Here is a 26,424-nt window from a genome sequence, read left to right as displayed (position 1 = left end):
TTTTTTGTCTGCTATTGGTCTTGTCTCTTAATAGTCCTCGTTTTTGACGAGGCTTTTGGGTACTCTTTTCTGCAGCTTCACAAAATCTTACATTACTCTAATACCTTACCTTACCTCTTGGCTGTTAATGTACGTATATGCATCTATCTGTTTGTGCATTGGCAGCGACGGCAGTTTTTACGATCCACAACGGGCAGCAATCTTAGACGAGCCGGGCTGGCACCCACCACCACCCAACCCTGGACACAGCAGCACACAGCATCCTTACCAAACGCAGCACACACACCCAAGCTGACACAGGCACAAGTTTTCGCAGCCAACGCAACAAGCACAGCGTAACTTGCTTTCCCACTACCTACTACGTAACTTGGCTAGGTACCTACCTAGCTAGCTATCTGATCTGTGCTCTTTCTCTCTTGACTCCTCCTCCCTCTTCCTAGGCATCATCGATTGGGCTCTTTGGAGGCACACATCACTCGTTTGCTGTTCCTCCCTTTGCTATCCCCCCCCCTTTCACTTCGCATCTCCCAATTCCCTCACTCAATCCGCGACCCACGAGTCGATCGGGAAACGAACCAAGCACAAGCAGCTGAAGGGCGGATAACCAATCCATTTCCAAAGGGTCGTATCAGTACCCCCAAAAAATACTGGAGCAGACCCGCTGCCCGACTCTCCGGACGGACCTTCCAAGGCCCCTGTCCTGCTCTGCACCCTTTCTCAGTTCCGTAATCATACCAACCCATCCTGACCGACCATCGTCAGGAGAGCCCTTTTTTCCCAGGGGCAACCGTCCACTATCCTTTGCCAGCGACTCAAACCAACGTTTTCTCTCGTTCATCCACACTCCCTCTTTTTATCTTTTTTATTTTTATTTTATTGTTTTGTCTGCTGCGTTATTCCCACAACGTCACTTTCCTTTTTGGAAGTTCCGGCCGCACGCCTCCGTCCCGTCTTCAAGTCGAGCAAAGCACAAGCAAACAGCTCCAAATCGATCCTTTTAATTCCTGGGCTGTTCGTCCCATACTCAAACCTGTCTCTTTTGATCCAGCCGCGGGCCCCCGATCATCTCGACGCCCCCCAAGTACACGCCTCATCAATTACCATCAGTTGCAGCCAATCATCAGTTCAACAACAGCTAGCTGCCGACGCTGACCTTTTGTCGAATGACCTCGTAAATCCTGTCCGGCTCTTTCGAAAAGAGCTCTCTTCCAAAACCCTCACCAGGGCTACCGTCGTGTTGGACGCGACTCTCACTGGGTTGTCGAGCTTTCCCAGCGAGCTGCACGTCTCAATAGGGTCAGCAACTTCAATCAAATCGTCACCCAATTCTGGTCATTCAAAATGACCGTCTCACACGACTACCCTCATCGGGGATCGAATCACCCGCCAGCCAACATGCTGGCCCTTGAAGATCGATTTGAAGTACTGAAGGAGATTGGCGATGGAAGCTTTGGAAGTGTGGCTCTAGCAAGAGTTCGCACTGCCGGAGCCGCGGTTGCTCGCCGGGGCACTGTGGTATGTTTATTGTCCGAGGTTGCGACGATTTTTGGTCTGGACTTTTTTTTATTAAAGTTGCGGGACTGTAGCCTCTGACACCGTTTGAACCACTCTTTTTTTAGGTTGCCATCAAGACGATGAAAAAGACTTTTGAGTCCTTTACCCCATGTCTGGAGCTCCGTGAAGTCGTTTTCTTGAGGACGCTACCAGCACACGCTCACCTCGTGCCTGCTCTGGACATCTTCTTGGACCCCTTCACCAAGAAGCTGCACATTGCCATGGAGTACATGGAGGGAAACCTCTACCAACTAATGAAGGCGAGGGAACACAAGGCACTCGACAACGCCAGCGTAAAGAGCATCCTTTTTCAGATTATGCAAGGTCTCGAGCACATACACGCACACAGCTTCTTTCACAGAGACATTAAGCCCGAAAACATTTTGGTATCAACCTCTGGACACAACGAATCTTCGACATCTTTCAGGAGATACTCGTCAATTGTCAACCCTCCAGCACAGGCATACACTGTTAAGATTGCCGACTTTGGACTGGCAAGAGAAACGCATTCGAAACTCCCATACACGACCTACGTCTCAACGAGATGGTACCGCGCACCCGAAGTGCTCCTCAGAGCCGGCGAATATTCCGCCCCCGTCGACATCTGGGCCGTCGGTGCCATGGCTGTAGAGGTGGCTACACTCAAGCCCCTCTTTCCAGGTGGCAACGAGGTCGACCAGGTGTGGAGGGTTTGCGAAATCATGGGTAGCCCCGGTAACTGGTACAACAAGACCGGTGGGCGCGTTGGAGGCGGTGAATGGAGGGAAGGCACCCGCTTGGCAGGCAAGCTCGGCTTCTCATTCCCCAAGATGGCGCCACATGCTATGGATACGATCCTGCAGGCCCCCCAGTGGCCCTCGTCTTTGAGCCAGTTTGTCACGTGGTGTTTGATGTGGGACCCCAAAAACAGGCCGACATCAACACAGGCACTGGCTCATGAATACTTTGCCGACGCCGTTGACCCCTTGCGACCCAAGTCGTCAGCATCGAGGATCTTGGGCCGCAAGCAGTCCGATCTTAACAAGGGCAAGGACTCTGCAACCTCGACGCCAACGTCGTCCAAGTCATGGTTTAGAAAATCATTGATTGGTCGTACCGACAGCAACGAGAGTGCTGCCCCAGCTCCAGTGGCCAAGGATGTCGCTCCCAGGCCTGCTCCCATCCATACCGTCAGTGAGATAAATCAACCCAAGGCAAGGCCTCCTGTTGCTACTAGCAAGCGTACCACCTGGACCAATGGTCCTTCGAATGTTGCGCCTATGCCCATTCTGCCAACCATCAGACCGATATCTCCCATGTCGGATGCCGTGACTGCACAAGCAGCAAGCAACAGGACACCGGCATACAACGATGCCTACGCAAACGCATCGAGCAACCGGGGTACAGAGAAGGCCTCCAAGAAGATCGGACGCCAACTATCGGTTGCATCAAGCACAAATCACTATGCTGAGATTCATCGGCAACAGGCCGAGCGAGCTCTTAATGGTAACGGAGGTCTTGCCTCGCCACCCAGTGGTAAGCAGGAGAAGGAAAGCTTCTTCTCGCACCTTCGCAAGAGGGCACGCAGGTTCTCGGGCCGCCACCAAGCTCCGATATCACCGACGTATGACGATGTCGAGGCTCAGGCCGGATGCGGACCGTTTGCCAGCAACAGATCATCGATGGTCATTGATCAACAAGGTCAGGCAGCAGGCAAGGACTCACACGGCGACTACATGGCAGAGCCTCCGGCTGTACCGGTCCACAACGTGCCGGCAAACAACAATGGCACTCTCAAAAGACATCACTCGCTTCCGCACCACCAGCCTAGGTCTGTGGACAATCTCATGAATGCTGCTCGTAACGGAAACAATGTTCCTGGCGGTCCAATTTCGAGCCGCACGCGGAGAGCGCAGGCTGGCCAACCCGGGGGGATGCATCAATACGACGCGCCAGACGAGGAAGACGAGCTCTTGGACGAAGTTCTCACATCTACGCACAACGCCATGACAAAGCTTGAGAACAAGGACAAGGCCCCACCGCATAGCAATTCCCACTACAACAACATGGCCAAGACGCCCGCCAGTAATCGCAACTCTGCCGCCGCTGCACACAATGCCAACCTTAACCCGTACCCGACACCATCTCCGTCCGCCAACGGGAACTCGGTCCTCTTTGGCGACGGAAGTGAGAACGTGACACCGAAGCCCCTAAATCTGGAGAAGGGCAATACTTCTACACCCACAGACTATGGCAAGTGGCCCACTCCCCCATACGAGGAGTCGGAATGGGCTGCGTCTGCATCAGCTAGCATCTGGGCCGCGAGTCACCGATTTTAGAGCAAAAAGTACCCGGCCCCATTTGAGCGTTGCATTTATACCGACTAGTTTCCGTCGGTTCAGTCGGTCATCGTCCTTCATATACACACGGGTTTGGTGTTTTGGAGTTTTTATCATACTATAGGCATATTATTTTGCAACATTTCTCGACACTCTCTATTCATCATTCCTTTTCTTTTTAACTGATCTTCAGTACCTGTTCTCAGCAAATTTGAGCATTGGTTGAATCTGTGTCGCTCACCAAGGCTACACGGCTTCATTTACTTTTTAAGTCCTTCTAGTTCGATATTTGATTCTTTTGGAAAAAGGGGGCAGTGGATATGGGCCTCGTTCAGTTCAATGCGATGGGTTGCATGGAGTTGTTCTGCCCGGGAATACTGATGGTGGCACCATGTTTTCCCCCCTTAGCCCTTGTTTGTTATGACCAGCTCTTCTTTCTATTATCGTCTGCTGTTTGTGGAACCTTGCAACTCATTTGGCGCGTTTTCTTGCTTTGGATTTTTGTCGTTAAGAGAAAAAAAATACCCTTATAGATTGTACGGCTGGCTCCTCCCCATTTATTCTTCAGACCCCTTATATTCCCTGTTCCTTTACTGGGAAGGGATGGCGGGATGGGCCAATCAACACACTATCGAATCTTTGATTTTTATTTTCCTTTGTCAGAAAGTATATACATATATGTCCCTCGAGCAGCTAAGACTGTTATTATTAGTGTGGGGGGAAGTTGGTGGAATCTAAACAAAGACTTGGGGGGTAGTTTCATTTGTTGAATGCGTTTTGCTTGGAAATACCAACTCCCTCAATATAAGGGCTGTTCCTGGCTCTCTCAATCTCTGCTTAAAAGGTCGTCACTTCCGTCATGCTCATTCGTTTCTTTCTTTTCTTTCATGCTACATAGAACCCCACTATATTCCTTTTGTTTACCTTCTGTTGGTTGGCAGGCAGAGCATTGGTCTGCGCATTGTTTAGTTTTTTTGCCCTCTTTCTGGGAGATCATACTGTTTTGGGGGGTGCCGGGTCAACATTACAGAGCCGGTGCATTGATAATGCGTGCATAGCAGGCGGCTAATCTCCTGGGAACATATGGGACTATTGCTCGTTTTATTATCTTATAGGTCGGCATCACCCCTGGAGGGTATAATAATTCTGGGCCATTCTTCATTGATGGCTTTTTTTGGGAATCCGACTTTTTCAAATCCGAGGTGTCTGTTTCCTTTTTTTCACATCGATGGCAATATCAACACTATAACAAATCACCTAGTCCATTCTAATGAAAGATTCAAATTGAAGAGAAAAAACCATCAAGTTTTGATCACTTTGATACTATTCGTGTATTTGAGGCGAGCTCAAAGAAACGAATGGCTCCATGATCCCGTTTCCTTGCACGGAGCTAGTTAATATTAGCAATTCCCACAAGCCCGACCTCCCCGTCCGCCGTCAAACCGAACGGGACCTCGTCTACCACAAGAAGGTCTGCCCATCCTTTCTGGGTACTTCACAGGTCTCTGGGACCTGGTAGACCCGGCTTCACTTACCGGCACGTACCTGGTTGGTTAGGGCGAATATTTAAAGCGCGTTGGTCTCTGGTATAGTTGCATCGACGGCAAATGTTGTATAGATATTTGTGGGGTTGGGTGTAGATGTATACATCAACCCATATCTCGCAGAAACAGAAGGCAGGAGTCGCACTAGCGCTGTCGGATATAATCCCGACATAACAGTAGGCCATCTCTGCATTGCACTAGAGCTTTTGGACTAACCAAGTCCCGGCAGGTTGACTGGTCTCTCTAATACGGAATGCCTAGCGCAGTCTTCTTCTCCCATCCGTATGTACGTAGGCGCACATCACTATATCACTTCGGCTTCCCCCCCCCCCCCCCCCTCACACACATACAACTCTGAGCCCTGGCCGTGCTTATTCTAAGGACAAACTCCGCGACATTAAACGTAACCTCCGTCTATAATAGACGCTGTCCCGGGCCCATTAGGCTCCGTTCTCGCGGCATTTTCAAAAAAAGATTTTAGTGTCTAGGAAGTGACTGCCTAGGGGCCAAAAGGAAACTCGACATCACAAGCATTTCCAGATGTTATGCTCAAAGCAGTGGTTGTTCACGCATGCAGGCAGTAAGATGGAGAACATAGTCACCAATATGTGACTAGATTTTGATGTGAGTGATGACACCATCTATGTACAGAGCAGGCAAGAATAAGCCAGGTAGTCAATCCAAGCTGATCCGGCCTGCTGTAGCTCACCAACAATTTTGATCACCTTCTAACAACAATCATAACAAATGCCACATATTATAAAGAGTCGCCCAAGAACAAGACAAAGAAAACCCTTAACCTCAACGCCCAACAAATGACAGCGAAAGCAGCAGTCGTTGGCTGGCTCATCGCAGAGCAATGCACGGCGCCCCGACCCATCAAGGGGTCTGGACAACTATGCGGCCTTCATAGCCCTCTGTGATCGACGAGCCTGACCGTAACCGAATAAAACTGAAACGTCAGGTATCACGCGGCCTGAGCACCCGGAACAGGCTGGACGACCTTGGTCGCTTGCCCACCCGCGCGGACGATGCGGTTACCCGAAGAATCAACGACGGTTGAGACGTCCTTGTTTTCGGACTGGGCGCGCTTCCAGATCTCAACCTCGCAGCCGCCACGCAAAACACCCACACGCATAGTCGAGAGCAGGTTGTGAGCGGCGTTGGAGTGGTTGTAAACACCGCCGTTGAAGATTGCGGTTGCGTCCTTGCCAATGGCCGAGTTGATGAGAGCTCTGCCACCAGGGTGGTCCTTGATGAAGTCACCAACATCGTGGATGACACCGGCAACTGCAATCCAAGCCTTTCCGTTCTTGGACTGCTCAACAAAGTCATCCCAGCTAACAACGGGAAGCTGCTCCAAGGGAATACCCCAATCAAGCTTGGCGCGCTTCTGGTCGAGCTTCTTCTGCAGCTGCTGGACGCGTCCCTTCTCAATCTCGTTTTGGCGGAACTGCTTCAGGTTGTGGGCAAGACCAAGCTGCTTCCAGATCCAGATTGACCACTTGGTGGGGTCATACTGGTACCACTCAATAGCGTTGCGGTAGTCCGAAGGGAACTCGTGGTGGAAGTTGTGGTATCCCTCTCCAAGGGTGACCAGGGCTGTGATGACGTGATCACGCGGCGAGTTGCGATCGTCGAAAGGCTGGTCACCGAGCCAGTGGGCAAGCGAGTTGACGCAGAAGGTGGCCTGCTGGACGAAGAAGACACGCAGAATACCTCCGTAGATGAAACCTCCCCAGTAGTCACCCCAGCCAAGGCCAGCCACAAGTGTGGGGAAGACGAGGGCCATGAAGATAACACACTTGAGGAAGTTGCGGTGCTGCCAAACGACAACGGGGTCCTCGTTCAGGTCGGTGATGTCGGTGCGGCCCTGCTTCTTGGGGTTCTGCTTCAGAAGCATCCATCCCATGTGTGAGTACAGGAGACCCTTGCGGACTGAGTAGGGGTCCTTCTCGGTATCGGTGTATCGGTGGTGTGCGCGGTGACCGTTGGACCACCATCTGATGGAGCCCTCGACGGCACCAGCGCCAACGGCGGCAAGGTAGATTTTGAGCGGAAGCGAGGCCTTGTACGAGCTGTGAGCCCAAAGTCGGTGGTAACCTGCAAGTTTTCTAGTTAGCATCTAGGGATGGATACAGATGATTGGATACAGGGCGGCGGCCTAGCTCGTTTGTTCAAGAGCCACTTACCGGCAGTAATTCCCAGGCCGGTGTTGAAGTAGTAGACGACAGCCCATACAGCCGTCTTCCACTGCAGAGGGACCCAGTAAGTGGATATGAGACCAGCCAGGGGCACAAACAAGATGAAGGTGGTGTTGAGCCAGTTGACGTGCTTATGCCAGTTCTTGAGTGTCATAGGTGTCTCGGAAATGTGCGGCTTGCTGACGTCGTAGCCCTTGGTGTTCCTCATGGGCTTGAAGTCGGTAGTGCCATCAGGGAAGGCGGCAGCCAACTCCGGCACGGAGGAAGATGACGAAGCCATGATTGGCGATGCCAAGACTGTCAAAGTCCAAAGTCGAGACGCTCTCACTCTCTTGACTCGAGGGAGGGTTAAGGATCAATGAGAGAGTTCTGCTGTACGTACAACCAAGTGTACAAACTCTGGCGGCTAGGGGTGCCGAGGTGAAAGTGAAGGGTTGATGGCAAAAGTTGGATGGGTTTATGAGAGAAGGTGAGGTCAAGGCCAGGTCAAAGAATTGGTTGGGTGGTATCCGTTTATATCAATGCTTTGGGGTTTGTTGAAGGGGGCGAACAACAAACAACAAGGGTATTCAACAACAGAAGGTGGCGGGTGGGTAGGCCGTGTGGGTCTTGCTTTCCCTTTACACAACAGAACAGAGGAAGAAGCCGCCCTGCCGAGGAAGGAAAGGAAAGGAGAAGAAAAAACTAGGATCGGGCTAGCCCGGGGTATGTCTCTCGTGGGATGGGATGTGTGGACTCGCGAATCACCTAAACTCTGGGGGTGACTGCTGGAGGCTGAGTTGAACGTTCGTTGCCCTATGAAAAAAATACGGTCATGGGACTTGGATGTTGGCATTGATACACTACGCATCACGTATACATACTGCCTGCCGCCATGTACCTGTACTTGGGTTTAATGTTCAAAGGTACCTAGGTAAGTATGCACAGTCATTCAACCAACCTTGTTACCATAATCAAGCACTTACAATATGTAAACTTGTACCTAGTAGTTGTAAAACAACGTTGCTGTATACTAGTTTAGAGGTTGAGGACAGTGAGAAGCTACAAACTACTGCATGTACCTAGGTACCTACCTGAGGACAACAGCAACCTAAAAAAAAACCAACTCAAAAGCCACATGGCCACCCTATCGGCTGATGTTTTCTTCATTTGTTGCGGCAAAGCGTTCCTAAAGGCGTTGGGAAGGTTGACTGGCTTGTACGAGGCGATCAGGCTCCAAGCTATGAGGCTCCATCCAACCCTCCAAAGATGATATCAGCCCATGTCGTGGAGGCTGTTGGACCTTCTTCTTTTTGCCTGTGCAGTCAGTCTCCCACGCCCCTCCGATGCATCAGCCCATGGTTTCTCATCACTGCCAGTCAATGCCATAAAGTCGAATGACCCACGCATCGTAAACATGCGTCCAAGCCCATGTGCTATAAAAAAGAATACATAAAAACAAATCTTATGGTCCTTTGGTTTTTTTCTCACCCATTTTGTTGGGGACGCAATTGTTGGGAAAGCACAACACCTGATTGGTCAAGGTATTGTCTCTCCCCGTCCGTTCGGGCAAAGGGGCCGCTGTAATCCCTGTTAATTCTACAACCTTGCAATCCTGGCATTCCCCGCCGAATCGCCGCCCGGCACTCAAGGGCTGGCTGGGGCTGGGCCATCTTCTTTGATAGTAAAATTGTACAGTACCTTTTTTCTTTCTCTTTTCTCTCTTGTATTTTTTCCCTCCAACTTTGTCTCACCTAGCCCGAAACCGTAGGGCTCTGAATTTCTGGGGAGTCGCCTTGTTGGCATTTGCTTCTGCCTCCCTTCCATCTCGGCAATTATAGTCCGCTAATAACATTTGCATTGCAGCTGTGGCTAAAACGAATTGGAATAGCCCAGATTTCGATCCACTATCGATCACGTGAACTGTATTGTACATACATAGTAAAAAGTACCCGGCGGCGGTGATGATTACTGACGACTTGCTGGCAAACAACAGCTTTTCCTATCGAGTATGCTTGGTGGTTTGGACCTTTGGATTCTCATTAGGATTTTTGGGATCGGCCTCGTCCGGCTCCCCTGGCGTTGTCGTTCCTGCCTTCGAAACCCCGCAGTTTGCCAAAAAAAAAAAAAAAAAAAACAGCTACAGCATCTTTCCTTGGCTGTGTCATAGTAGGCAGTTCTATCTTATTTTTTTCTTTGGTACGGAAGTAGCTCCAAAGTTGGAGACAACCCCGCTTAACCACTCTCAACATTGCGTCCCCGACCCCTTATTACGTCAAAGTGTCCGAAGTCTAAATACAAATGTCGATGATGGATGGGGGAAATTTAATTGCCGAAGAGATCGTAAAAAAAAAAAAAAAAAAAAAAAAAAAAAAAACAGTTGAGCGACCCAGACAAGGAATTAAACATCAGATATTCTTTTTTTTGGTCGTGTGCCTCGGCTCATCCATCCTACTTCTACCCAAAACCCCAGTAGCAAGGAAACAAACGTCCGATCTTTGACATATGATTGCGGGTTATTCCCGACAAATTCCAGGGTTACCCGTCATCTTAACTCGGAATTCCAACTCCTTTCGACAATCCAAGATGGAACGTTCGCGCACCCCTGCTCTCTCAACGATTTGGTCCTTTGTTCAATTTCTAAACTTTTTTCGGGTGTTATCTTCCAACGCCAAAGAGAATATCAAGGAAACTGCATGTGAAAGAAGCAGACGACTACCTCAAAACTCCACAACATGCCAAGCTTAGCAACGTAATCATTACAGGGCAAGATGGCTTATGCTGAAAGGGGTATAATTTGTGCATGCGAAGCCCACATGTCCTTCGCGCGGTTCACTTAAGTACACGCAAGACGCGGAAAGCTTCTAGAAATAGGAGAAAGAAATGCTCTGTGGCGACTTTTTGGGACTCGTCATGAGCGCGTAAGCATCTCTCGGTAACGCGTAAAGCGTATGCTATCTCGACAAAGCTGTTAATTTCAGTTGAGCTGTAATTAATTCTCTCTGACTTCAAGGTTTTCAATTGTTTCCCCAGATTCGTGCCAAGAACCTAGATCAAATTTAAAATTTATTCATAAACTCCTCGATCTCGAGGATTTTCATTGGAATCATCTTGAATGAAGCCAGCATACGCAAATCATCGCCGCCACCTACGTAGTAGGGCAGGCTCAGTATTTCAGACGAAATAAATCCGTAAACGGAAAAGGGAAAGGTTGCCATACGAAAGTCTCATTTTGTGTAATTGATAAAGGTCTACAGGATTAGGTAATCAGTAGATTTATTAAGCCCGAGCAAATATGATGCAGGAAAACGGTGATGCTATCACAAAAAAGGAGCATAGGCGAATGAATAGGCAGGAAAGGATGACGGCTCGCACCGGCGTTTATCAAAACTCCATAATTGTGAATGTTAATAGGTACAGGGGATCTCGAATGCTGTGAATACAAAACACCTTTTTTTTGAGAAATGAACTGGAAATAAAAAGCAAAACAGGTTCTGTACATGGATGTAAGTGCGAAGAAGAGGAAAAAAAGAAAGAAAAAAAAAGACAGAGGAAAAAAAAGGCTAACATGATCATTAGATAATCGTAATGTCTAGGTCGCGATGGTATGGGTGGTTACGGGATCCTGACGGGCCCCGCTCAAGGCTATCGACTTAGAATCGTTTGCGAGGTTTGTGCCCGAGGTCATGGCATCAACGTTGTGTGTAAAGTCGTCGTCTAGAGAGTCTCGAGTCCTCATCACCTCTTCATTTGTATCTTCATGTGCAGACCCGACACCTTTCAACTCGTTTGGCAGGACTGGAGGTGGGCTGCTTCTAGTACTCGATGGTCGCGGTGACAGGCTCTCCAGGACTTGCTCTAGTATTGGTGATTCAAGTGGATTCACCATCAACATCGTCTCTGGTGTCTCGGCAACTGGGGTCAGGCTTGCACCGCCCAGGATGTCCGTATCGTGAACGTCCATGCCAGTCAGCTCGGATAATGTTGATATTTCTGTTCTCGGATAGGCGGTTCTAAGAACTTGAGAGTGGACCAAGGACGTATCGACCGCAGGCAGACCAGTAGCAAACCCTATCGAGTCCGGTACTTCTTTATCCGACTGGAACTCATCGAGTGGCCATATCAGTGCTCCGCCATCTCCATCCGCGTCCGTCTCATTTTTCTCGGACTCGCAGGCTTGCGAGGCCGTTGAAGCTACCAAATCGACCTCATCAATCGGCGAGGGAGGTAATGGAATGGCCTCTGGTTGTTTGTCGCAAGGTTTGAGTGAATTCGGCGCTGAAAACTCACCAGGCGCTATGAAGGGCCCCGCCAAACTTGCTGGGAGCATCGATGTGTTGGCGTATTTTGGCTGCGGCGTTGCATTGTCACGGGAAGCATCTTCCGGTATTACCGGAGCTTGCAAAGTTGATCCGTCTAGTCCGATCAGCGAAGCACCCATGCTGAGCCCCTCGTCCAGTTCCGTATCCGCCAGGGATTCTCCCTGGACCGACCAAGAAGCCTCGCTTCTCTCCCCACGCAGTGCATCGTTGTCCATTCTATCATCAGCACCAATCTCACTGGCCGAGTATTCACTGGTGCGGTTCTGCTCGTAGCTGTAGGCAGACCAAGCAGGTGGCCCGTATCGATTTCCATACATCTCGCCACTTCTGTGACTTGCTATTGGGCTTGGGGGAGATCTTCCGCGCATTGGGAAGTAATACGGATCCTGAGAGAGACCTGCGGGTGTGTCGACATATGTTTGGCCACTGTACGTCTTGTACGACCAATCTGGCGGCGGCGAGTTGATCGTTCGGATGATGGGGGCACTGTTGTAGTTGTGGACAGAAGAATCGAACGAGGCTGACGGCGCATGTGAATACTGATGATGGTGGTGCGGAGGCAAGCGCCCAGCACCACTACCGTATTGGTATTTTGAGCCAGGAAACATGTCCAAAAGCCTCGCAGCTTGTAACCTATGACGCGGATTGTCGGCCAAACAGATGTGGACAATTTCGCGGTACCATTCGGGGCAGTCAGTCTCCAGACTTAGCCGCAAAGGTCGGTTTTGCAGCTCGGGCTCATCCTCCTGTGTTCCCAGAGACCACAGCACCATGCCAAGTTGATAAAGGTCAGACTTTACGCCAATGTACATGGAGATGCGCTGGTTGCTTTCAATCAGTGGTGTTGCTTCTGGAGGCTCCCATCCAACCGGGCAGCCTCTCCTGTTGATGTCGATGATCTTGGCGTCGTCGTTTGCGTCAATGACAATGTTGGACAATGTAAAATCGCCCTGAACAAAGCCAGCCTCGTGGATCTCAGAGAGACCCTCGACTATCTGGCGCGCCCATTTCTCACGTCTGGGCCACGGTAGTTGGTGGTCGTGGTCATAAATCATGTCCACAAGGGTGCCGTTCTCGGCGTAGCTGATGAGTAGGCCTTTAACATGCTCCTCCCGGTCGTCAATGATGATACCATATAGCCCTATCACATAGCGCGAATCTTGCAGCTGAGTGAGCGCATTTATTTCGTAGAGGAACTCGTCAACTGTGTCTGGGCCAGGAATTTCTTTTTTGATCAAGGTTCTGCCATGAACACGGACTTTGTACACAAAACCTGACATGTGTGCTTCGAAATGAATCTCGCGCTCCTTGACGCGCCTGCAGTCGAGATGTCGTATCATTGGGATTGTCGGATAATGTATTATTTCCTGCATAACAATTCACGTCAGTGTATCCATCACATCGAACCAGGTTCCAGGTTCTGCTGGTATCGCCGGCAGGGACCAAGTAACATACATTGACATCTTCGACCACATGCACGTGGAGCCTGCCGTCTGTGGTCTGGAGTTTGAGGTTGGTGACAGTGTCGTAAAACTGTATGTCAGCCAAGCTATCCCTGATAGCCTCGTATATTTTTGCATTTTTCTCGCGCTGGAACTTGGTGTGTTCGAGATCCAGCTCTAACGAGTTCTCTGGGGAGGCCCGATAGTCTAGTGAGATGGTGACCCGCCGCCATAGGTGTTCATGTTGCCGGTATGTGATAAAAAATTTCTCCCGTTTGGACTTGTCCCGGAAATGCATCGACAAGTTCAGGATCCATATACGCTCCAGATCATCGTGGATCAGCTGGTCGTATACCGAGGTTGTCATGGAATCTGTGTCCAAGTTATGATCGGAAGACCGTTCGGGAAACTTCGTCACTGAGTTAGGGGACAGCAAGGGGAGCGAGCCTGCAATCTCAAGTGGCCCATCCTCGCCAGACTTATCTGTACCTCCGTTGACGAAAGACGCTGAAGCTGTTCGGGGTGCCTCAACCGAGGCGGTCGTTCCAGAGATGTTGACGTCGGCTAACGAGTCGCCGAAGGATGAAACGAAATCCGGGGCACTCGTGCGAGGATTAGAATAGCTGTCTGAGCCGTTCAACGGTGGTGAGTATAGCCTACGGTCTGAAGATAGGCCGCGACGCTCAGCCGGAGAGAGCTCGGCGGGCATAAGGTTGTCGCGGAGCTCAGACTGTTGTCTTTTGAACGTCTGTGCCCGCGGGAGGCCCGCCACGACCTTGCGGTTCATTTTGCGTACGGGAACGAGACGAGGGTCGTCGGGGTCGAGGTCTTCCTCCTTCTCCTCCGTATCAGCCTCGTGTCTCTGAGAGTCGCCATGGTCCTCCTCGACATCGGAAGCCTCGTCGTCTGGCTGCTCGGCACCGCCATTGGCCCTACCCAGCAACTTTCGCCACAAGCTGGGAGGTTTAGCTGGCCAGGCGGAAGATGGGGCCGGTGCTGTTGTACTGACTGGGGACTCAGGCAGCGGTGAGAATGGCTCCTCTTGCAGGGGTTGACCGCTTTGAGCCATGAGAGGCCTGGGCGGTGAGAGCTCGCAGGATCTTGTCGAAAATCTTGGCTCGACAAGTATCGTGACGAATTTCTGATGCACAAGTCTAGGGGCGACGGCATGTAGGATGACAGGCTGATGCGGCCGACTTTGACTTTATAAGAGATCAAAAATTCCAGAAGCCGACTACCACCGTGCCTCTGGCGTGGATGTGGTGTTTGTGTGGATTCCTTTGATGCTTGAATTTGCTGCACCTGCGCAGCTGCTGGGTCCCTTCTTACCCCGGACTCTTTTCCAACAGTCAATTACCGCTACTGAAGTCCGAAGGCAAATGAACATATGCTAGAAGTCGCGTGTGGTGGGAGGGCACAAGGCTGTGCGATGCAGCTCTCATCTGATGCGGACGATAGGCCCTGCAGGAAACTGAATGAGAGCAACGCAAGTGTGCGTGCACCAGACAAAACTGCCTTTCAATACCAGTCGATCCGCTGAGACGGACTGCCGGCTGGCTACCGTGACGCTGAGTAGTTGAAATGGCGCAGATCGACCGGATGTATCTGCTTATGAGGCAAACAGCGTACACCAAGTCAGGAGCAGCGACAGGGTTGGTTGGCCAGCGGTGTATCGTTAGGGAAACAAAATCCTGTTCAGGTCAGGTGTTCGTTTGCATAAAAGAGATACGGCCAGTTCGGATGTGAAAACGACAAAAGTGACTGTATCTGCTGCTGTCATTCCCCGAACCTGTTTCATGCGGGAATACCAGCCAGGGAAGATAGGGCCGCAGTCGTGGAACCGAGGACGAGGAATAGAGCTGAGGCGGAGAAGTTCGTGAGATGAAGTTTGTGAAGCTTACTAAAGCGTCGAATGTTGCACAACAGTAGCCAAGTCCAGTCCGTCCTTGAGTTGCTTGTTGGTGGTTTGTGGGTGTGAGCTTTGTGCGTGGTTTGTTTCTTCGTTCCTTTTTTTTTTTTTTTTTTTTTTTAAGTGATTGCCTTTTTTTTGGCTTTGGTTTATTTTTCTTCTTTTCCCCTGCTACTCCTCGAGCCCAACGCGTCAATACGATGGAGCGGATGGGTAAATGGATGGATGCCCGACGATGGCAGGTCGTCAAACAAAAATGTTAATCTTCAAGTAGTTGATGATAGGCTTGAAATTTACGCAGTAATAGTAAGGCGGTCGCTACTTTTGGCTTGGTTCGGCGCGACATCATCCCATTCATTCGAATATCCCAGCTAAGCTAAATTTTCAAGATCAATCTGTCCGCGTTTTGGGCGGAGCGCGTGCAGGACAGCTGCAGCCAGACACAGCTCCAACACCCCCCTGGACTCTCTGGGGTGTGGTGTGTCGACCTAATAAGCCAGCCTCCGCCTCGGCCTGCCACCTCAGGTAAGGCACCTTACTTCGTACCTTCTTCCTTACTGTACGAAGAAGGGGGCCGGGCGCCCGTTTGCTTGGCCTGACTTCATGGGTGGCAGGTACGACCCACTCGTTAAGCAGCCGGCGGTGAGTTTGAGTACCCACCCCTCGAGTATCCCACGGGAATGTACCTTGTCTTGCTTTTGTACATCTCACGGATGGCCAGACCAGACCAGGCTAAACCTGACAAGTTTGATTCAGGGAAATGGAAAACTCCGCCCGCACATACCTACCGTTCGTTCGTAGGGCTCTCTGAGCTTTAACTGATGCAGAGGGCGAAGGTCCCTACCATGTCTATGTTGCGCTGTCGATTGACATGATTTGAACGGGCATAGTCAAAACTTGCTATCATTAATAGAACATGGTCGCTGTCTATTTTGATCGGACAAAGTTTGTTCAGCTTGTATGCTGTTACTCCAGTTCCTACGTATTGTTGTCAATGGAAGCTACGGAGTAATACCTTCTATTCTAGTTCCTGGTGTCATGGACCATGGTCGGAAGCGGGGCTGGCGTCTACACGTGTTAAGACACCTGTGGAGACGCTGCCGACGCCCAGAAAGCAAACGGGTATTTGCCCTAGTCCGTACTATCGTTGCAGCCTTCGCATACTAGGTATGTACCTACCTACCTACCTACCTACCTACCTACCTAGGTACCTACCTAGGTAGGTACTTCGGAGGCAAATCACGTAGGCTGGCGTCTGCCAGCCCTTGATATTTTCCGGCTCACTGCAAGCAATTATTCAACCGAGCCGGAACACGTACGTAGTGTCAGACCACGGAGCAGGTAAGTTGATCAACTTTGCAATGCCTGCCGCCTGGGACGCACGCATATTGCCATCGTGACCCTCCGGATCAAATGTGATAATGCCGAGCAAGTCAATTTTGTCACACTTAGCCCGCCACAATCCGGCCGTATCTCAAAGAAACCTACAGTACTCCGTATGCACATTTCCATTAGCTTTGCTGTCTTCTTCCCACAAACAAGGTACATGACAAGGTGGGTGTCCAAGTCCAAAATAAGCCGCACCAAATTTGGAACTTCAGATTATATTTTTCTCTTATCCTATCAGTCATAAATTGAAGCCACGTCTAGACCCAGCCACTATTTACGGTATGGAGTAATTCCCTCAATCCACGGAGCCAAAAATGAGAAATGGGGCTTAGCGCAAACGGCCCAAAACCCTTGCTTTACTGTCGATCGTCTGATCTTCTCTTCAAGGGAACCTGTTCATGGATTTTAGGCATTTGAAGCTATCAATGACAGTTGTCCGAACACGTTCCTTTACCGCCTCTTTTATATCCAATCTTAGCTCTAGGGTACCTAAGGTACCTTACTTATGTGCCTAGACTAACCAACTAAAGTGCTTGCTTCCCTTTGGTGGGTTCTTGTCATAATCGTCAAGTTAACCTTCTTCAGTTTGGAGCCAGTCGGCCTGGGCACAAACGTCGGATGCATAGATCACAACCCGGAAAATGGGGACCCAGCGCTTTTGAGCCGATTGGATACCTGTGGGCGTTGGTACATATATGCAGGTTTTATTACTAGCCTTTTCAACGGCGTGGAATTCCTCTTTCTGGCTTTGGAGTGACAAGAAAATAGTTACCGGCGGGTCCCAGGTCACTTTGACGTGGCCGCCGCTTAAGCTTTAGTGTACTGGCGTTGCACAAAGTATGTCCGACCATTTGAGCCTGACCGGAACCAGCCGGGCGTGCTGTGTATTTGCTGTCTTGTCTGGTCCACCAAATTAACAAGACGGAAAGTCAAACATATAACAAATCCCGTGCTTTCTTAGGTACTCGGCTTGCTTTGTGGATGTATAGGTAGGGTGCAGCAACCACTGACCCACGCTTACTCTATCCATGCCGCTTTTTCTTCTTCATTTCCCTTCCTATCAACCAGAGGGGAAGCGGGATCCGCTGTCCCTGTTGGTTCCCAGATCGACTGGTCTGACCAAACAAACCCCTCAATGTTTTGACGACTTGACATCAGCCGCTCTTTCAATTCGGCATCTCCCATCAATATTTCCCAAGAGACCTGGGGCTTGCCTCAGTGATTGGCAGCACTGACGCACCTTGGAACGTCATGAATGGCCAAAAATCTTACCATTGGACGGTACGACGGAATTGACTTGACAACACGCATGCATTTGTATGTTTGGTTCCCTGCCGCTCTTTGGGCATCAACGCACCGCATCACCCAAGCTGCTGGAGCGAGAGAAAATTTTAGTGACATTCTGTATATCCGCAGAGCAAGCCAAGTAATCCATCTAATATGTACAGTACCACATGTTGAGTAAGGGAGGGACGAACAAAAATACAAGAGAAAAAAAAAGCGAGGCTGCCAAACGGATGGTTAGACTTAACTGGCCCACGATCTTGCAGCTGCTGATGCACCCTTTACACCCTTTGCATCAGATCCCACGCTGACAAGCTCCTTGATGTGACATCCTTTCTCGACCAAGTCGTGGGGTTGCTCCATACAGTATTTTTTTCAATGACTACTTCGGTGTCTACGGAGTATTTTGCCAGTTTGGCCTGCATTTCCGCCGTTTCAAGGGAGACAAAAAAAAGTATGTTTGGGCACCTGTTGGGCCGGACTGCTTATCCAATCTGGATCACTTGACAGACGACCGTTTGATTATCTCATGCGCGCAACCGACAGGAAAAAAGACTGACGTCGTTTGCCATTATTCTTTCATTTTCTATTATGGTTTTGTTCTCCCCTGCCATCCACTGCGGATCAACGGTATTCCAACGAGATCAGGGTAGTGGTATCCGATCTATGCTGCCCCAGATACAGTAACCTGCGATCCGATGGCTGACCCCCCCCCCCCCCCCCCCCCCAAAAAAAAAAAAAAAAAAAAAAAAAAAAAAAAAAAAAAACCCACGTGCAATTCAAATCGGTTTTCCTTGCATGCCCACTTACTCTGTCCTGCTGCCCAATATGACGGCTGGGTTGGGGCAGTTTCGGTTGCACGCGATGGAAGTAGAGTTCCATACCCAGCAGATCGCTGACCATGACCGCAAAAGAGACAGACTACCAGAGGGCCCTGCTGGGCCTCCTCTCTCTGTCACTGGTGGGAATTCGCCAGTAGGCGATGCATCCGCTTGCAGCGGAAATGGTGGATGCAGAAGCGTTGGGGGTATGGCTGCGGGCGAACAAGTTCTGGCGCGGAAGGTTTTAGCAAGCCCTTACCTGCGTTGACCAGTGGCCTGTGGTGTGCCCATCACCTTCCTGAGTCTGCCTCCTGCTGAACCGTGACTGTTACACTAATTAACTCATAGTTGATATTGACCCGGCGAGCAGATGGAGCTGGTGGGGAAGTCTAGATCGCACATCTGGGTTGGGTTAGTTTACTCCCTCCTAATATCTGCGGGAGACGAAGCATGGTTCCGACACCCGAGTCACGTTAATACCCCTATTATGGCTTTCATTACAGGGCTGCTTTTGCACCAAGCCTGTCTATCTTGTTTGCCTGTATACTATAGCAGCAGATGCTGGAGGAGTGAATACAAATATAGTACAAAAAAAAAAAAAAAAAAAAAAAAAACAATGAACGAGGAAATCCCTTATTTCACAGGAGAGTAGTGTGTTTCCGATACAATCGCCTCGTCAGTTGTTATTCCCCAACGCCGTAAACGAAGCAATCCACGTCTTTATGCTCTTACATCCCCTCTTTGTTCCAGCAACCCTTTATTGATCGCAGAAGTACGCCCAGCAGAATCAAAGCGCACCCCTTCCTCCCCTTCCCCTGCTGTTGTACATGGGTAACATTCGATGCAAGCCCCTGAACAGTACCGTCAATTATACAGACCTTTCCATTGCCCCGTCCTCGACTGCCTGGGGGTTACTCATCCTTTTCACCCTTGTCAGTGGTCGACTTATCGGCATTGGTCTTCTTCCACTCGCAGCTCACACACTTGTTGGCGTTCGTGACGTCCAGGTTTGGAAAGACGAGCCCGAAGATCTCCGAGTACCAGCTCGCCGGGCGACCTTCGATACCCTCCTTGATGTTCTACCAACAGTAAATCATTTGTCAGCAAATCAGAAACTCAATAAAGGAGAACATGCTGCTGTATAAATTCTTACCTCTGGAAGCTCAAGCCAGTCTGACATGTTGTCAGCAGGGAATATAATCATCTTGCTACCAGCTCGTCGGGCCGCAACAGTCTTCTCCCTCAGACCTCCAATCCGGAGGACCTTTCCGGTCAGGGTAAGTTCACCGGTCATGGCAATGGTAGGATCGACTGGCGTCTCAAGAGCCAATGACAGTAGACTAGTGGCCATTGTGATGCCTGCCGAGGGACCATCCTTCTGCACGGCACCCTCGGGCACGTGGACATGGATTTTCGCACGCTCGAAGAAATGGTTGTCGGGGAAGTTCTTTGCCATGTGTGCCTTGACAAAAGAATAGGCAATGGTGGATGACTCCTTCATCACCGTCTTGAGATTGCCCGTGATTTCAAATGAAGGCCTCGAGCTGGGTCGCAGGGATGCCTGCAGTATCGACTCGATATACATGGCAGCGCCTCCCATCTGTGTCCATGCCAAGCCCATGGTTACACCAGGGGGTGTGACGTCGTACAGCCTGTCAGAAGTGAAGATAGGAGGTCCGACATAATCCTTGAGTGAGTCCTTATCAATGGTGACATGGACGCTCTCCGGCACTTCTAAGGCAACCCGTGGCTTCTCAGTAGCAGGTTCTGGTGATGTTTCATCGGATTTCGTCTTGGTTTCTTTGCTATCTTCCTTCGTCTGCTCGGATGCCTCCTCATTTTGTGTTTGCTCTTGGAGTGCAGCTTTGCCAGCCTCGGTCAGGGCCTCTGATTCTGGAAGCGCCTCTTCGCCTAGATCTTGTACTATCTTGAGCGCTGACTTGCGGTAAACCTTTTCGATTTGCTTCTTCAGGTTACGAACTCCAGACTCCCGGCAGTACGACTTGATGAGCTCCTCAATGGCATCGTCATTCAACTTGACGTCTGCCTTTTCCAATCCAGCAAGTTCTTTGGCTGCTGGAGCAAGGTACCGTTGGGCAATGGCCATCTTCTCGTCAGAGACGTAGCCCGAGAGCCTAATAACCTCCATCCTGTCGAGCAAAGGCCGGGGGATGGTGTCCGTCATGTTGGCTGTGCAGACGAACAGGACCTTGGACAAGTCGACAGGAACATCCATGTAATGATCGAGGAATGAGCTGTTTTGCTCTGGGTCTAACAGCTCAAGCAAGGCAGATGAAGGATCGCCCTTGTAGCCGCTGCCCATCTTGTCAATCTCGTCAATGAGAATGAGCGGGTTTTCCGTGTTGCACTTCTTCAGAGCCTGGATCACACGGCCAGGAAGAGCACCGACGTATGTTCTCCGATGACCTTTGATCTCAGCAACATCTGTGAGACCGCCGACACTGAATCGGTAGTATTCGCGGTTAAGTGCTCGTGCAATAGATTTGCCGATACTTGTCTTGCCTACACCTGGTGGTCCGACAAAGCAGAGAATCTTTCCTTCCACGGTACCCCTCAGCTTTCCCACGGCAATAAACTCGAGGATGCGATCCTTGACGTCTTTTAAACCGTAGTGATCCTCATCCAGAACCTTTACTGCGTTTGAAATGCTGAAGTTCTCTGCGCTTCTCTTGCCCCATGGAACTTGCGTGAGCCAGTCCAGGTAGTTGCGAGTAACATTGAACTCGGAAGCCGCAGGCTCAAGATGAGCCAGCTTGTTAAGCTCTTCGTCAAAAACCTTGCGTACCTCGGCGGGCATGGCCAAGCCATCCGCCTTGGCTTTGAAGTTTTCTACTAGCTTGTCCTTGCCGTCCGATTCAATACCAAGTTCCCGACGGATGCCCTTCATCTGCTCCATGAGCCAGTATTCACGCTGTCGCTTTGAAATCTTGTTCTCGACGTCCTTTGAAATCTTTGACTGCAGCTGCGCGTTCATGAGCTCCTTTTTGAGCACCACAAGTGCCTTCTGCATGCGGTCCTCAACATTCAAGCTTGCCAAAACCTCCTGGAGCTCCTCGGGGTCGCCGGCCGACACCGCGGCGGCAAAATCTGCCAGCTTAGCAGGATCAGAGGTGACGTTTCCTGTTGATTGACTTATCGAAAAAGTAGAAATCTGATCCCTAAACAGGCTGTTCATGTTTGCAACCTCCTTGAACACGTCCACAATTTCGTTGGTCACGGCCCTGATGACCGGGCTCTTGGGATCGTGAGGCTCCTCAGCTAGATTATCAACATTGACAAGGCTGACAGGGTATTTGCGCAAGAACGATATCGGCTCGTATTCTTGCTGGGCGTTTGATTTTGTCGAAACAGCACTCTCCTCGAAGCTGGCCACCACATCTCCCTTCTTTTCTTGAGTGGAGTCCTCCTCTGTAGGTTTTGATGGTATGGGATCCGGGATAGGGACGTCTGGAGAGGAGTCGGCCTTCTTGCTCTCTACCTCTCCCGGAGGCAAAAGGTTTGAGATGCGAATACGGCGGTGGGGATATAGGATCGCCGTGAGAGAGCCCTTGCCCTCCCCAGTTGCAGGGAAAGCACTCGTGATCTGTGCAAAGACACCGACATCGTAAACATCCTCGGGCTTTTGGATGACATCGGAATCGGCATTCTCGTCCTTGAACAGAAAAGCTCCCACATAAGGCTGACCCCTCCGCATCATCTCCGTTATCGCAGCCGCCACGTTCGGATCCTTGATGGTTATTGCTTTGTAGAAGCCCGGGAACAGCGGCCTTTTTGCAATCGGGATCGCCATCACTTGCGGGTAGATCTCAGGAACCGTGGGCTTTTGTAGGGCCTTCTCTGCTGCCGACTTACGGCCCTTCTTGCCGCCATCGCCTGATCCATCACCGCCCGAGGCACCTCCTGCGGCGCTAGAGCCCCTTCCATCCGGCGATTCTGCAGTTCCTGATCTTGCTCCCGAGCTTGGCGTTGATTCGGAACTAGATGTCTTGACCTCACCTGTGTCCTTCTCTTCCATGTCCTTTGACGGCTTGGCCTTATCTGAGTTCGCCTCTACCTCCTCCTCGGACAACGGCTCGGTCGCGTCGAAGAAGCCATCATTCTTCTTCTTTCTCAGGGATGGAGCCGTCGAAAAGCTGGATCTTAACTCCAGTTGCGCTATGTCGGCAAGCAGAGCTGGTGTGCCACGGGGCCTCAAAGTCGAAAGCAAGGATGCGCTCCTTGTAGTGTATAGCCTCGAAACAGCACAGCGGTGACCCGATGGTGCGTGGGCGAGTAGTCCTCGAAATGTGGCAGGTCTGGCAGGTACGCGCTGCCTGAGTAACATCGTGATCGTTCTGGGCAGTTGTCGTCGTCGCAAACGTGGTTGTGGCGGGTATGTATGCTTGTGCTCGTGCTTCGCTACCTCTGCGTGTGGCGGCACCTAGTCTAATGACGAAGCCAATGCAAGATCGGAGAAACGCATGCAACTCAGCTAGGCAAGCTCGGAAAGCAAAAGCCTGACTGTAAACGAGGTTGAACTGGTTAATGTTGATCCGGAAATAAAACCAACCCCAGAGTGACCGTGACAAAAGACTCTACGGAAGTTTGCAACGGTTGAGTGAAGCTACAGGCAGGTACAGTCAGTACCTTCCGCCGTGGTTTGTAATCTTCTTTGCACGCGCAAAAGAGCTTCATGGAATCTTCCCCAGTAAAAACCCACCATGATCGAAACGATAAATGGCGTTGCAAGCCCGGACGTTTATCTGGTGAGTCCCGCCACACGCACTAGCCACCTTGAGAACCAGCCACAAGCAAATCGTTCGGGCCGCCAAGTCCCTGGTCTCTTTCACATTGAACCTTATCATCCATTCCAGTTGATCAGCTCGTTGAGGCTAATGCGGGGTCGGTAGGCGGAAACGACTATCGATGCATGAAATCGTGAGGGGAATGTACCTTTTTCATACAATTGTCAACAGCTGTCTACCAAGTCTGCCGTCACGTCAAGATCTACCATCCTAGGTACATTAGGTAGGTAGATGATATAACGGGATAGCCGGCGGTACCACGGCGTCTAATACCAGTTCACTTGTCACACTTGCCAAATTTAGACGTGCGTTATTAGGTTATGTCGTGTCCGCGGGGCTGCTTTTTTTTTCACCCAGAGATGACGATCAGTTTTGCACTCATCTGCATTTGCTGTGATCATACATCGACTGCCTTGCTAACCGCCCCCACCCACCACCGAGCTCCTTTCAGCTCCGGATAATCTAGTTCTACACCCTACCTTGCCCTTGCGCCTTACTCAGATAGTTCACCTCACAGCCTGGGGTTTCCAATATTAGCCTTCCTTGCCTCCCACCTTGCCAACCCCTTACCTAAGGCACCAACCTGGGTATCTTACCACTCGTGTATACCTACCTACTCAATTCGGCAAAGCGGGAATTGCCTGTCAAGACAGCCTGACCATTCCTGTCTTCATTAACAATCTGTTGTCCCCCAACTGGTTTTGCTGCTTGTCTGTTGTTTGACACAGCCTGTTGCGTTGCAAGGAGACCCAGCTGCGCTTCTGTTTTGGCCTGCATTGCCATAGCCTATTTGGTTTCCACTTTCTGCGGCACAACCCTACGATATCGGCGACTGTCGGTTCTTACACTTCCCTAATTGACTGCAGTCTTTACACGCTTGACGAATCAGGTTTTAATAGAGCGTCCTGCGCTGCACGCCCCACAATGTCCTCTACAGCTCAGCAGGCATCGGACGTGGCTGCATCTGTCTCCAAGCTGACTATTACTCCGGCCAATAACGACACCCGCCGCAAGCCGAATATCAAGAAGGCGGGGACCAAGAAGAAGAAAGTCGCAGACTCGTGGGAAGACGAGGATGTATCTTCCGCTTCAGAGTCCACTTCTGAACCCGAATCCGGTGGCCCCGACAGCAGCGGCCCTGTAGATTCAGCCGGCGGCAACTTGACCACGGGCACCAAAGCACCTCCGCCCACACCAGTTACACCCAACTACTCACCGAGCGCTACTACCTTCTCAGCCACGACTGGCGACTTATCCGATGGACCCAGGAGACCCGAGAAGACTGATGCGGTGGCACGCCGCATGATAGCGAGTGCGTTAGGCGTAAAGGTTCCCAAGCAGACGGAAGAACAGAAGGCCTATGACAAGGCTATGCGCGAGAAGGAGCGCAAAAGGAGAGAAGAAGAAAGGGAGCTCGAGAAGAAGAGACTAGAAGAGGCGGAGAAAGCGAAGAAGGCTATTTGGGAAGACTGACTCAAGTGGTTCATCTTCAGGTCGCTGCCACAGAACGTGATCGTTCCCACAGTTGTTTGCTGTATATTTCTGTACTCTCTTGTACAAACTGGCTCTTCAGATAATTATTATTACATATGCAGGTTTCCTCATTGTGACCTAATATATCGGGCTGTTGTGGGATGCATAGTTACTGTACAGTCCGTCGCGTTCCTCTAATTATTCGTGCGAGCTTTGTACTGACACATGTGGAATGGACGGTCACATGTCGTCGGGCTCGGTCAGAAGAAGAGACCCCTGGCAGCCTCGAACAGTGGCTCTGCCCAACGGTTTGCCATGCTTTCATTTGGACTCGCTCCTTGGTAATTGTCCAGTCGGTAAAGACATCCCGTTCATTGTCAAGGTCAACCTAGGCAAGCCGTCCTCTGTATACTTGACAGCGACACCCATGCCATCAAGTCCCCGATTGACGGCAAGTCTATTCCATTGGATCTGACTGACTTGCCCATCTGCCGTGGAAAACGATATGTAGCCCATGGGCCATCTACTCCGCCCCAGAGAGTCCCGCACGCCTTTTGTTGCCGGCTGCTGGCCTACCAGTAGCCCCAACACGCAAGAGCCCCTCCAGCCAGCGGGCGCGCCCACAAATGCACCCTCGAGCTCTCTGACATGGCTCGGACCGAGTTTTGAGGCGATGGCCTTGCATTGAATGATCACTTTGATGGGATTCGGAGCAGACGGTACAGTCCATGTCCCTAGCAAGTCGATGCCATAGTCCGAGGCTCCGCCAACGCGAAACAATGAGAATCCATAGCTGGCGAGTCTTTCTGCCACAAGATACTCATAGTGAGTGCCAACGTAGACTGTTGACTTTGGGTTTAGGCCTGACCTTTCGGCATACTCGAGAAATGATGGCAGGCTGTTGTGGTTGGATGTTGGCGGTTCCGGGTATGTCAGGGTCTCGCTGGTGTTGGACGTGTTGGCCGGATCAGAGACACCGACGGGTACACCTCGGCTGCTATTCATCCTCCGCTGCAGGATCCATGGCGTGCCTTTTTGAATGGCGCCAAGTGGACGAGCCAACCAGTTGTGCATTATCATGCCTTGCTGATTTATTGGGACAAGACAATAAAAGCCGTCTCATGTCGACTTGGTAGTTGAATGACAACGTCGGAGTATATTACAACCGGTAGGAAGATGGGAGCCGATATAATTTGACATGGGACGCATCGTAGCCCAATATCAACTGGCCATCAAATAAATGGTGTTGACGAAAAGAAATACAACAGGCAAAAATCTAGGTAGGTACTAGAAATCCAAGTGGCATTCCGTTAAACACCATTCTTTATTTAATGTGCTTCTTTGCCCCACACAGTAGCACTTTCGCATCAGCTCACGAAC

The 26,424-nt window shown here is 50.6% G+C and overlaps 8 protein-coding genes across 8 annotated transcripts; 2 read left to right on the top strand and 6 right to left on the bottom strand.

The window, feature by feature from the left end:
* Nucleotides 1–257: 257 nt before the first annotated feature.
* MGG_15325 (CMGC/RCK/MAK protein kinase) lies at nt 258–5,144 on the top strand. Its single transcript, XM_003714749.1, has 2 exons — nt 258–1,515; nt 1,620–5,144. The coding sequence occupies exons 1-2, from the start codon at nt 1,342–1,344 to the stop codon at nt 3,870–3,872; spliced, it is 2,427 nt and encodes an 808-aa protein (XP_003714797.1). The 5' UTR covers nt 258–1,341; the 3' UTR covers nt 3,873–5,144.
* An 858-nt stretch (nt 5,145–6,002) lies between these two features.
* On the bottom strand, nt 6,003–8,082 carry MGG_01790 (acyl-CoA desaturase). The gene is made up of 2 exons (XM_003714748.1): nt 7,609–8,082; nt 6,003–7,519 (listed from the first exon to the last, which is right to left on the bottom strand). The coding sequence occupies exons 1-2, from the start codon at nt 7,898–7,900 to the stop codon at nt 6,384–6,386; spliced, it is 1,428 nt and encodes a 475-aa protein (XP_003714796.1). The 5' UTR covers nt 7,901–8,082; the 3' UTR covers nt 6,003–6,383.
* Nucleotides 8,083–8,363: 281 nt separating this feature from the next.
* MGG_15766 (uncharacterized protein) lies at nt 8,364–9,094 on the bottom strand (the record flags this gene model as incomplete). Its single annotated transcript, XM_003714747.1, has 5 exons — nt 8,364–8,415; nt 8,484–8,500; nt 8,586–8,602; nt 8,937–9,035; nt 9,091–9,094. 5 exons carry the CDS (start codon nt 9,092–9,094, stop codon nt 8,364–8,366), a joined length of 189 nt encoding a protein of 62 aa, XP_003714795.1.
* Nucleotides 9,095–10,808: 1,714 nt separating this feature from the next.
* Nucleotides 10,809–15,739, bottom strand: MGG_11140 (TKL protein kinase). The gene is made up of 2 exons (XM_003714746.1): nt 13,377–15,739; nt 10,809–13,288 (listed from the first exon to the last, which is right to left on the bottom strand). The coding sequence occupies exons 1-2, from the start codon at nt 14,430–14,432 to the stop codon at nt 11,192–11,194; spliced, it is 3,153 nt and encodes a 1,050-aa protein (XP_003714794.1). The 5' UTR covers nt 14,433–15,739; the 3' UTR covers nt 10,809–11,191.
* Nucleotides 15,740–17,232: 1,493 nt separating this feature from the next.
* MGG_15765 (uncharacterized protein) lies at nt 17,233–18,848 on the bottom strand (the record flags this gene model as incomplete). The annotated part of the gene is made up of 5 exons (XM_003714745.1): nt 17,233–17,336; nt 17,434–17,561; nt 17,902–18,063; nt 18,202–18,302; nt 18,756–18,848. 5 exons carry the CDS (start codon nt 18,846–18,848, stop codon nt 17,233–17,235), a joined length of 588 nt encoding a protein of 195 aa, XP_003714793.1.
* A 505-nt stretch (nt 18,849–19,353) lies between these two features.
* MGG_11141 (lon protease like protein) lies at nt 19,354–23,550 on the bottom strand. The gene is made up of 2 exons (XM_003714744.1): nt 19,920–23,550; nt 19,354–19,845 (listed from the first exon to the last, which is right to left on the bottom strand). The coding sequence occupies exons 1-2, from the start codon at nt 23,109–23,111 to the stop codon at nt 19,678–19,680; spliced, it is 3,360 nt and encodes a 1,119-aa protein (XP_003714792.1). The 5' UTR covers nt 23,112–23,550; the 3' UTR covers nt 19,354–19,677.
* A 376-nt stretch (nt 23,551–23,926) lies between these two features.
* MGG_01786 (uncharacterized protein) lies at nt 23,927–25,242 on the top strand. Its single transcript, XM_003714743.1, has one exon. It carries the CDS (start codon nt 24,496–24,498, stop codon nt 25,042–25,044), a length of 549 nt encoding a protein of 182 aa, XP_003714791.1. The 5' UTR covers nt 23,927–24,495; the 3' UTR covers nt 25,045–25,242.
* MGG_01785 (uncharacterized protein) lies at nt 24,958–26,321 on the bottom strand. The gene has a single exon (XM_003714742.1). The coding sequence runs from the start codon at nt 26,122–26,124 to the stop codon at nt 25,366–25,368; it is 759 nt and encodes a 252-aa protein (XP_003714790.1). The 5' UTR covers nt 26,125–26,321; the 3' UTR covers nt 24,958–25,365.
* Nucleotides 26,322–26,424: the final 103 nt, after the last annotated feature.

This window comes from Pyricularia oryzae, chromosome 2, assembly GCF_000002495.2.
Source record: "Pyricularia oryzae 70-15 chromosome 2, whole genome shotgun sequence".
In the NCBI taxonomy this organism is placed as follows: domain Eukaryota; kingdom Fungi; phylum Ascomycota; class Sordariomycetes; order Magnaporthales; family Pyriculariaceae; genus Pyricularia; species Pyricularia oryzae.
This window is presented reverse-complemented; position numbering and strand designations above follow the sequence as displayed.

Coding starts and splice junctions, on each gene's coding strand:
- MGG_15325 (XM_003714749.1), top strand. CDS start 1,342: ATGACCGTCTCACACGACTACCCTCATCGGGGATCGAATCACCCGCCA. Junction 1,516..1,619: donor TTGCTCGCCGGGGCACTGTG/GTATGTTTATTG, acceptor CTCTTTTTTTAG/GTTGCCATCAAGACGATGAA.
- MGG_01790 (XM_003714748.1), bottom strand. CDS start 7,900: ATGGCTTCGTCATCTTCCTCCGTGCCGGAGTTGGCTGCCGCCTTCCCT. Junction 7,520..7,608: donor CGGCCTGGGAATTACTGCCG/GTAAGTGGCTCT, acceptor GAAAACTTGCAG/GTTACCACCGACTTTGGGCT.
- MGG_11140 (XM_003714746.1), bottom strand. CDS start 14,432: ATGGCTCAAAGCGGTCAACCCCTGCAAGAGGAGCCATTCTCACCGCTG. Junction 13,289..13,376: donor ATGTGGTCGAAGATGTCAAT/GTATGTTACTTG, acceptor ATTGTTATGCAG/GAAATAATACATTATCCGAC.
- MGG_11141 (XM_003714744.1), bottom strand. CDS start 23,111: ATGTTACTCAGGCAGCGCGTACCTGCCAGACCTGCCACATTTCGAGGA. Junction 19,846..19,919: donor ACTGGCTTGAGCTTCCAGAG/GTAAGAATTTAT, acceptor TACTGTTGGTAG/AACATCAAGGAGGGTATCGA.
- MGG_01786 (XM_003714743.1), top strand. CDS start 24,496: ATGTCCTCTACAGCTCAGCAGGCATCGGACGTGGCTGCATCTGTCTCC.
- MGG_01785 (XM_003714742.1), bottom strand. CDS start 26,124: ATGATAATGCACAACTGGTTGGCTCGTCCACTTGGCGCCATTCAAAAA.